The sequence below is a fragment of the Ceratina calcarata genome, unplaced genomic scaffold, assembly GCF_001652005.2.
Source record: "Ceratina calcarata isolate Rehan_Ccalc_2016 unplaced genomic scaffold, ASM165200v1 scaffold119, whole genome shotgun sequence".
Lineage (NCBI taxonomy): Eukaryota > Metazoa > Arthropoda > Insecta > Hymenoptera > Apidae > Ceratina > Ceratina calcarata.
In genome coordinates, this window is record NW_017132868.1 from 129,398 (window position 1) to 140,091 (window position 10,694).

The 10,694-nt window shown below is 31.6% G+C and overlaps 2 protein-coding genes across 8 annotated transcripts; one reads left to right on the forward strand and one right to left on the reverse strand.

Moving 5' to 3' along the window:
• Positions 1-582: 582 nt before the first annotated feature.
• MFS9 (major facilitator superfamily transporter 9) lies at positions 583-7,932 on the forward strand. 7 transcript variants are annotated; one of them, XM_026813787.1, is made up of 12 exons: positions 583-791; positions 2,029-2,165; positions 2,637-2,730; positions 4,003-4,061; positions 4,650-4,833; positions 5,232-5,465; positions 5,845-6,147; positions 6,266-6,389; positions 6,568-6,701; positions 6,796-6,938; positions 7,058-7,178; positions 7,350-7,932. In XM_026813787.1, the coding sequence occupies exons 4-12, from the start codon at positions 4,009-4,011 to the stop codon at positions 7,527-7,529; spliced, it is 1,476 nt and encodes a 491-aa protein (XP_026669588.1). In that variant the 5' UTR covers positions 583-791; positions 2,029-2,165; positions 2,637-2,730; positions 4,003-4,008; the 3' UTR covers positions 7,530-7,932. The 7 variants fall into 7 exon arrangements, with proteins under 7 accessions (XP_026669588.1, XP_017880791.1, XP_017880808.1 ...); XM_026813786.1 differs by lacking the exon at positions 583-791 and adding an exon at positions 802-865; XM_018025302.2 differs by lacking the exon at positions 2,029-2,165.
• An 857-nt stretch (positions 7,933-8,789) lies between these two features.
• On the reverse strand, positions 8,790-10,688 carry LOC108624919 (lymphoid-specific helicase-like). The gene is made up of 4 exons (XM_018024537.2): positions 9,951-10,688; positions 9,480-9,874; positions 9,152-9,410; positions 8,790-9,012 (listed from the first exon to the last, which is right to left on the reverse strand). The coding sequence occupies exons 1-4, from the start codon at positions 10,636-10,638 to the stop codon at positions 8,945-8,947; spliced, it is 1,410 nt and encodes a 469-aa protein (XP_017880026.1). The 5' UTR covers positions 10,639-10,688; the 3' UTR covers positions 8,790-8,944.
• Between the last annotated feature and the right edge of the window lie 6 nt (positions 10,689-10,694).

Sequence of the window (10,694 nt, forward strand, 5' to 3'; positions counted from 1 at the left end):
TAATTAGTTGAAACCGCTTAGTTGAATTTAAGTCGTTTTTATTATTTACCTTTTTATTCGAGTCTGGAGTCAAAGTTTGTATATCAGATTTTGAAGATGTACATTAAAAATGTCACTGAAATCATTCATCGTTACTATATTGTATATATACAAGCTGTAAGCGCTTAAAGGTCGCGCAATAAGGTCAAAAGTCGCACAGCTATCGTTGCTATTAGTCGATTTCGGAAACGATTTTTTCATTTTGCCTAATCTGTATGTATACATACAAGATTTTTATTATGTGACCTTTAAACCTAGTGATTATAAAAAATGTACATATGTACGAGTGTACTGTGAACGTCTATACTCTATATACACACCCACATCCACATATGTATATATACCTAGTAGGTATTACCTACACATATATACATGCATACATATATGTATATGTAGTATATAGCCATGGAATTGTGAATCCTTTAAAAATGCACGTTACTCTGATTGGTGCTTTGATAAAGAACAATTTTCAGCTTCCTACATATACGTATGTGTGTACGTACTACCTGCAGAGTTGACGAGGTACCTACATTACGATTTTATTCCGGTCAGTTGCCTATGGGCATCTGTGAGCACTTACGGCATAATCATTACGATTTTCGGTTGAGCTATAAATTATATTAGAATTAAAATTTTTTAAATAGTTTCTTAACAGTGTTTTGCATTTAGTTGGAAATATTTACATATAACGTTTCATTCGTGAATTTGTGAAGGTATTTAGGTATTAAGTATTAGGTATGAAGGTGAATTAGGTAAGTGTGAATACAACGATACCGGAAACCAGAATTTATGTATATATATATATAACCGTGGAAATTAAATAAACGTAAGTATTAATCGTATGAATAAAGTAGGACAATTCTTTGTAATTGAATTTGTTAACATTCACAAATACGACAGCTGATTTTATTTTTAAACAATAATCAACTATGTGAATAATATGCATATACAACTTATAATGATATTTGTATTCGTCATTGAGTAGGCTGATAAGAGAAAATGATTTGTCATATAACACAACTACGAATAACCAGAGAGCATAATCATTTCTCAACTGGTGTAATTTAAACTCTGTATACGTACTTGGAATGCATAATATGACTTATCATGTTTCATTTTCTAATTCCTTCATTCCTCGCAATGTCAATTACAGTTTTAGAATTTCATAGCAATAGACTGCAGATATTGATGCAAATGCACATATGTAACTACTATATACCTAGAATAGAATGCAAATAAAAATTTATAATTTACAATTTACTTATCGTATTACTGAATTATGAATTTTTTTTAATGTTCGTACGTAGTTTTTTAAAGTTCTAATATAACACATGTGGATGATATTGTAGGATGCGTTGGTCTTTAATGCACTGGTAATTGTTTGAGTAATTTTCCGTAACGTCAGTTTGCAAATGCAAATGTGATAATGACTCCCGAATCAACTTCGGGTCCCGTAATTATGGGTATCGGAATAAGTGTACATGCTGGTCAAATTTTCGAGATCTCGCCCGACCCGATGCGAAGCCCGGGAGTCCGAACTTTCGGATGCACGCGCATTCTCAATATTTATGTACTGCAATTATTGTTTAATGAACTGGAGTAAAAAGGATTCTAATTGGTTATTTACATGAATGTCCGTTCTTTAATATCACTTTTCTTGATTAATATTGCAGCTAAAATCAAGCGCACGCGTTTGAATTATTAATGGTACTAATTAAAAATTTTATTTTCTTATTACTTCGGCTGCAGTAACTAAAAAATAATCGATTATATTTGAAAATATTTTATAGACGTATTACAAAGCTGTTCAGATAATGTAATCAAATGTGAATTTCAAGAATGGGTATTTTTAAAAATTTTATCGCGTACACTTTCATTTATCCGACGAAGACGACGATTCTCATTGTAAATGAATGTGATAAAAATAAGAAACATGTACAAAAATTATTGTGTTTGCTTGTATTGTAAGTAGATCTTATTCACTTGTAGAATCTTATTCACTGATCTTTATACATCATTGGAAAGCAAAATACAGGAAGTGAAAGGTGACACAGTGAACGATCAATAATCCTCCAATCGCTTCGCTCCTTCGACTGGTCCCTATCATTCGCCATCGTGGTATGTAGGTACATAATCATTTCAGTTGCGGTCTTCACTCGGTTGCAATCTCCTCAACGCATGTGGATAACAATTGGTGCAAGTGTAAAATTCAAATAAATCTTACGTACAAGGAAGAAAAGTATTGTGTAATATACTCCGTTTCAAGGAAACCTTAACTATAATAAAAATAGAAACAGCTTTTGCGAATTCTTATAAATATTAAATCGCCTTATGTATAAATAATGTGTATGCTTGATAGTTTCGAAAAAGCGGAAGTAGAGTAATCCATATGTGAATGTTTACTTCTTTGTGTTTTTCAAATAACTGTTATTTTAATCTCAATTTTGTAACATACGTTACTCAAGATTTTAATACTTTCCATGAAATCGAAGAACTTTTACTGAACACAATTTCCGTTTTTTCAAAAAATGTTATTTTTCTGAAGGACGGAGATTGTTTAAATTGAATTACAAATATATACTTGTTGCGTGTTGAAGATGAAGTAGTATCTACATGCATGTTGCGATCCCGACAGAGCGAGGATAAAGCTCACGATCTCTTAAGTGTACCGGCTACATAATTTATGCACAGGTTCGTAACAATAAGGATTCCATTTTTACGATAAATTCTTCCGAGCGGTATATTAGAAAATATACTAATTATGGCAATTATTTCTGGAGTTAACAGTTGTGTATTTTAAATATTACGCTATTAAATTAGGAAATTGTTTAGAAAAGCTGTATATAGTTACAAGAATTCATGGTTTCAACAGATCTGCTTAATGAATTTCAATTGTCCTTCAAATTAGTGGATACCGAAGTGTTCAAATTGAATTGCAAATATACTCTTAGCGCGTGAAGCAGTATGTGGCCTGGTAAACTCCGAAGTAAAGACATTTTTTAGCGTTCGAAGTTCGAGGAACGCTTAATTTATGCAAAAGAAGTATTTTTATTACTAGTGTAGCGAAGTCATAAAGTGCACTGTAAGAATGATAAAATATCATAAACTACAGGTGCGCCACTAAATTGCAAAATGTAGTTTTGCGTAACAAGTTGTTGCAACAGTTAGGGTATGATACTTGGAGAATATGTTAACATTTTTGCAGTATATCGGTGAAAGTATTCAATTATTAATGCTTAAAAAATTAATTTTATGTTCAGATGAGATGCAAATAACAGAATACTTGACAATGTGTATAACTACTATTATTTTCGTACGTAAAAGTTATTACATGAATAATTACATTTATTTAGTTGAATGCGTTCTCCACTATTTATTTTGAATTGTAAGTACTGTTTAATTTATTAAAGCTTTACAAAACAGCAAGAAGTTCTTATACGAGACTTTCTACTTTCAAGGTATCTATGTGTACCTATTGAGGTCACTGATATTAGACGACGGGTACACTAGTATATGTACACCTAATCTATTCTTCGATATTGCACTCCTTCATCCTATCTGTGCAATATATAATATACATGCTCTAATGCAATTGCATACACATACTGTTTCATTTAGCTTGAACATACAAAAGTGGTAATATATGAAAGTCCATTGGATAATTTATCATTTACATCAAGTGGTGTATTAGAAACATTTAATACATAATGAAATCATTGTAAATTTCGCAAAAAAATAAAATGCGCTTGTGTAGTAAACTAATTACAGGAAAAGCAAGTACATATACACCACGATATACTTTTGTTAAGACAATGTCACATGACAAGTAGAAATTGTTTAATTTGTGTCAAAAGCTACTTATTATATGAGATGAGATGAGGTATCCTTTAATACTTTTGGATGGTGGTGTACATTTTTATGAAGTAGATTTCTCTTCTGCGTGTAAAACCAGTGTTTTTTCAGAAAACGATGGAGAGAAAGAAATCTTCGGCTGAACCCGTCAAGGATACGGAATACGGAACGTAAGCTTTTATGAGTTAGTTTATTGAGGGCTCGAATGGAACTGTAAACTTATGATAAATACAAATTATTTGTCAAACTTTTAACTTTTAAATCAGTTTACTTCTGTTCTAGGTGAATTTTTTTACATTAACTAGAGTTTAGATTTAATATAGTTATTGTATGATCAATTAATAAAAGATGAGATTTAAAAATAAAATATATAATTTAGGAATATTTTTTAATTATTATTTTTTAAGAAAATGAGAATAGGATTTTAATTACGTACGTATATGTACAGAGGAGTAAGCACAAACATTTCTGGAAAACCTGTTTGTCACAGCTTTAACTTTCTCAGAACAGAATTTCAACAGTTTCATTCAAGCCCTGACTGCAATATATCACGTTAATGACTTTATTATACGTTTTCTACTCATTCAAATTTTAATCGCAAAGTAGTAAGTGAAATCTCAAATTTAGTTCAATAAAACTTGCAATGAATAATTTTTTTCCTAGTGAAGTTATTGTTACTTGATATCGGCAAACGTAAATAGTTAAAAAAGATAATAATTGTCATATTATTCGCAAATTTAACGCTGGCACTTTTTCAGCGTTAAATATACAGACGGACTCACTTCGTCCTGGAAATTTTGGCAAAAGAGAAGATATGTAGTCGGAGTATTAGCATTTCTCGGATTTTTCACATCCTACATCCTTCGCGTGAATTTAAGCGTGGCCATCGTTGCGATGAACGCGAAAGTTCGTAAAGTCAATGAAACTGGAGAGAAATATTTTGTAAGTAAAAATATTTTCATGGTAATATAGGTATATCAGGAAATTCATATTAAACACCTATTGCAATCTCGTAAAGTGAAATGCAAACTCAATTTTCTAAAGACAAGTTGTACAAGTATGTATGATCATCTGTATTAATATCCAGAAAAACTTCTTATCAAACTCTATTATACACATGTTCGCATTGATACGAATTAATGAATAGAACTTTTACTTGTGCTTGTACTATCCATTTTGTGCGATATCTTTGGTAACACTATACTTATGCAAAATATTAGATAGATAAAGATAGAATTGTGGAGCTCAGCTGTTAAGGGATTAAATAGATAAAAGCAGTTTCTGCTGAATGTAAAATATAATGGACAATCGCAATTATTAAAATACAAGGTTACTTATAGGAACCAGAATTTAATTGGGACTCGAAGACACAAGGACTAGTATTAAGTTCCTTTTTTTATGGATACATAAGTACCCAATTACTTGGAGGATGGCTTGGTGGACGTATTGGTGGGAAAAGAGTTTTCGGACTCGGCATCGCTGTCACAGCTTTTCTCACGATTATCACACCACCTTTAGTTAGAGTGAGCGTGTACATTCTGGTCGCTTTGCGAATTGTGGAAGGAATTTGCGAGGTAGACAATGTTACATTTTAAATTATGTATTCGTAATTACATTCTTTGATAGCTATAATTACCACTACAATAGAATGCTATACAGGTAAATAGACGCACATGTACGTCGATTTACATAAATGCAGCATAACCGGTCTAACAGCTTTCAAAAGACACAATAGTCTACTATATCTCGGACTATTTACATAAATATGCATTTTTACATATAATGAAAAAATAAAGTGTGCAGGTTCTGCATTTTAAATAAGGATACACATGTGTATATGTATAATATATATACGTATGTTTGTATACATTTCATTTTTTGTACGTTTCTATATATTTCGTTCATTCATTTTTTTAATATACTTATAGTATAACTTGTATTAATTTGATTTAGGGCGTGACGTATCCTTGCATACACGCAATATGGGCACAATGGGCACCTCCTCTAGAGAGGTCAAAACTAGCTACCCTTGCATTCTCCGGAAGTTTCTTTGGGACGGTATTTGCAATGCCAGTTGCCGGTTTGATGGCAGAACACCTTGGCTGGTCTTCCGTCTTTTACGTTTTCGGAACAGTTGGCCTTGTTTGGTTCTTTTATTGGTGGATAATCGTACAAGATAAGCCGGAGGACGACAAATACATTTCTGAAGCCGAACTTGCATACATTAAAAATAGCCTTGGAAATTCGAAAGCAGATGTAAGTTTATTTCGAAGGACTTCCTAGTAGTTCACCTGATACTGCATTTTATTTATTTTTTAATTATTATAATTTCTAATATTATTACTTAGAATTTTTTTCATTTTGTATCGAATAGAAAATTACGCATCCGTGGAAAAAAATGCTCACCTCTGCACCAGTCTGGGCGATTGTCGCAGCGCATTTCAGTGAAAATTGGGGTTTCTATACCATGCTAACGCAATTGCCAACATTTATGAACGGTTAATTTAATTATTTTAATTAATTATATATTTATACTACTAGAGGGGGAGAGAGAGAGAGAGAGAGAGAGAGAGAGAGAGAGAGAGAGAGACGGAGAGCAAAGTGCAGAATCATTTGTGTATAGGTCATATAGTGTCATAAGTCGCTCTTGTAAATTATAATTATACTTCTTTTTAGATGTACTCGATTTTAAGCTAGACAAAACTGGATATTTATCCGCTCTTCCATATCTGGCTATGACTATCGTCGTTCAATTTTCTGGACATTTAGCAGATTATTTAAGAACGAAGAAAATTTTGACGACTACGCAGGTTTAAGTTCTTCTCAATTTCTCTTTTTTCGTAAAAAAATAATTCGTAATAAAAAATGTGTCGCTAAAACATAGAATATATTTTTTTGTCTCAGGTGCGTAAATTCTTTAATTGTGGAGCGTTCGTGTTTCAAACAATATTTATGACTTGTACAGGACTTATCTTCAACCCGATAGGAGTAGTTATTTGTATCACTATAGCAGTCGGTCTTGGTGGTTTTGCTTGGTCTGGTTTCGGGTAATTTTTCTCAACGTTTCAATGTATAATAATGTATAATAATAATTACACATGTGGACGTATTAAATTTTTTAAATAATTTTTATACACATATGTACTGATATATTTATATATTGTAGAGTAAATCACTTAGACATTGCTCCTAAGCATGCAAGCGTCCTTATGGGAATAGGAAATACTATTGCCACGTTACCTGGAATTGTGAGTCCTATTCTTACTGGGTACATTGTACAGAATAAGGTAAGTTCAAATTATAGTACGTTGGTATACACAATTAAATTTATAACTATAAGGATCTAAGGATATAATATATTTTTTACTCAATGTATACGATACATGCAATCATGCAAGCACGTTCCAGACATTGTTTAAGAAAAATGTGTATAATGAAAATGAATATGTCTTCTACAGAGCCCTTGGGAATGGAGAGTAGTTTTTATTATTTCCGGTGCAGTTTACATGATCGGAGCCGTGATATATGGTTTATATGCATCCGGTGAGAAGCAACCTTGGGCAGAAGAACATGAAGAAACAAACAGGGAAACAAAGAGATCTTACGAGAATCCAGCGATGGAGGTAGATAATTTATAATCAATTAATTAAGGAATCTGTAATATATGTAAGTGTATCAGTATTCACATAAAACAGATCAGTATTTATTACACTTTTAAATATAAAATAATTGTGCTCTATACTTTCATCAAATGTATATTTATACAAAAATAATTTGTTTTGCACAATTTTGTAACTTACAAATTTTATCTATATCATACATTGTTTCTCTAAAATTAAATTGTATTTATATTGTATGAATAAATTCATAACAATTCGTTGTCACTTTTCACCTGACTGTTTTTAATATTCTTTCTATTTAAGCACATTTTACTATTTATCATAAATTGTTCAGAACAGAAATGCAGGCAGAGAAATGTATATATGTATAATAAGAGCTTGTCAAAATGATAATTAAACAATTCTAAATACCAGGATCGGACACGGAGCGTTTTATTTCATATCATTAATACAATTAAAGGGAATTTATAAATAGTACAAAAATAAACTTCGCGATCAAATTCGTAACAAAATTTAACTAGAAGAAGGACTACATCTTAGAGCATATGCTCCAAGGGCTACATGAACTTGATACTTATATTTTTCTCTTCTTATCATATACAAGGTGTTCCAGAATACACGATTTTCTTCTCTGGAATGTATATAGAAGAGGATGAAATTCTCAGTCGAAAGTCGTACGTGCTGGAACACCCTCTACACGATAAATAGTAGTATTAAATTAATAAACCATAAATTAACTTAGAGTATGTAATTTGTTATTAATACTTTACGACATTATTATCCTAAAAACATCACAATAGACAATATGGCCCTTTACGATATTTACGACTCTTGATTTATAAACATGTCACTTCTATCCAATAGTTTATCGAGTTCGTCTTCTGTAAATACTACATTAAAAATTGATTAGAAAATTATAATACTGTTATAGTTACATGCAANACACGGAGCGTTTTATTTCATATCATTAATACAATTAAAGGGAATTTATAAATAGTACAAAAATAAACTTCGCGATCAAATTCGTAACAAAATTTAACTAGAAGAAGGACTACATCTTAGAGCATATGCTCCAAGGGCTACATGAACTTGATACTTATATTTTTCTCTTCTTATCATATACAAGGTGTTCCAGAATACACGATTTTCTTCTCTGGAATGTATATAGAAGAGGATGAAATTCTCAGTCGAAAGTCGTACGTGCTGGAACACCCTCTACACGATAAATAGTAGTATTAAATTAATAAACCAATAATAATAAATAAAACCGATAAATGTTATACGATAAACAAAATGGTCGTTTTAAATTAATAAAATAATAATAATAAATTAGTAATTAATAAATTAACTTAGAGTATGTAATTTGTTATTAATACTTTACGACATTATTATCCTAAAAACATCACAATAGACAATATGGCCCTTTACGATATTTACGACTCTTGATTTATAAACATGTCACTTCTATCCAATAGTTTATCGAGTTCGTCTTCTGTAAATACTACATTAAAAATTGATTAGAAAATTATAATACTGTTATAGTTACATGCAAAATTTACATACACTTTAAAAAATAAAGAAATACATAGTAACATACACATACTCATGAAATAAGAGAATTATACATTTCAATAATTTACCTTCATTTTCGGAGGCAATCACTTGATTTTCCCCTGATTCTAAAAGATTCTGTAGCTCCAGTAAATCTAATTTATTATGTAAGCTCATAGTATTAAAATTCTTGGAGATTACTACTTTCTCCAAGACACGTTTAGCGTCCGCGCGGTTGTAAATTGCTTCATCAAGCGTTCCTTTGGTACATAACTTATATATCACCACTGGCCGTGTCTGACCTATTCTGTGACAACGTGCCATGGCCTGTATATCCATTTGCGGATTCTACGAATATACTTGAGTGTATTTTGTTATCAACAAAATCATAAACAATAAATAATATTGATAAACTACCCAATCGGGATCGTATATAATAACGGTGTCTGCACTCGTGAGATTCAATCCAACACCGCCTGATCTAGTAGAAATGATGAACAAAAACGTTTCGGGGTCCATATTGAATTGTTCTATGTTTTCTTTTCGTATTTCCAGTTTAGTTGTACCATCGAGCCTGACATATTTATAGTTACGCAGCAAAAGATATTCCTCTATCATATCCAATACTTGTGTCCAGGTGGAAAATAATAAAACTTTGTGTCCTTGTTCTTTGAGTTTCGGAAGCATGGCATCTAATACTAAAAATTTGCCGGATACTTTAATGAAATCTTCATCTATTTTTGGTAAACCGTCCGGCCCCAGTGGAAAATGTATCAAATACGGATGATTTACAATCTTCTTATATAAAGCCCCTATAATGCAAAACGTATGGATAAGGATAACGAAATATAGCAAACATTTTGTATACCTTGTTAAACAACAACTTACAATTGCTAGTTTGAATATTAATGAAATAGTCTCTGTTACGCTCCGTAACATCAGTATAGTAATTCCATTTTAGTAAATTCTGTTCACTTTTAGATTTTTCTTGTTTCCACTCAACATTGTCCATGGTTTCATCATCTTCATATTGTGAAGCACTGGCAGCTGCTAATTCCATCATACTATCGACACTTCTCTTTAATACACATTTGCGTTGCGGTCTCCGACCATCTGATGTAATGATTGGACCTTCATCTTCTACCATAGTCAACTTGTCTATATCTCGAGTCATTACTGCCTTGTACAATTCATGTTGCAACTCCGTTAGAGGAGCATAAAGTATTAATTCTTTCTTTGGTGGCACATCCAGGCAAACATCGACTTTTTCGCGTCTCAACATAAATGGTTGCAATATTTCACGCAACGATGATAATACTTGTTTATCTGCTTCCAATTTCAAAAACTTTGTTGTTCCCTCATCGCCTTCAAAATGTTTTGCGTCGAACCATGACTCAAAGATGGCAAGATCGTTAAATATTTCTGGTAGTAGAAAATTTAACAATGACCACAACTCGGCCAAGTTATTCTGCAACGGCGTACCCGTCATTAAAAGCCTGTTCATAGATTTGCAAGACTTTAGAACCCTGTAAAATGTCGATATTGCTTTTTTAAGTTCATAATTTGATGTTTTCATATATAGAAAATAATAAGATTATACTTTTTTATAAAAGCGCTATCAGAAAATGTATA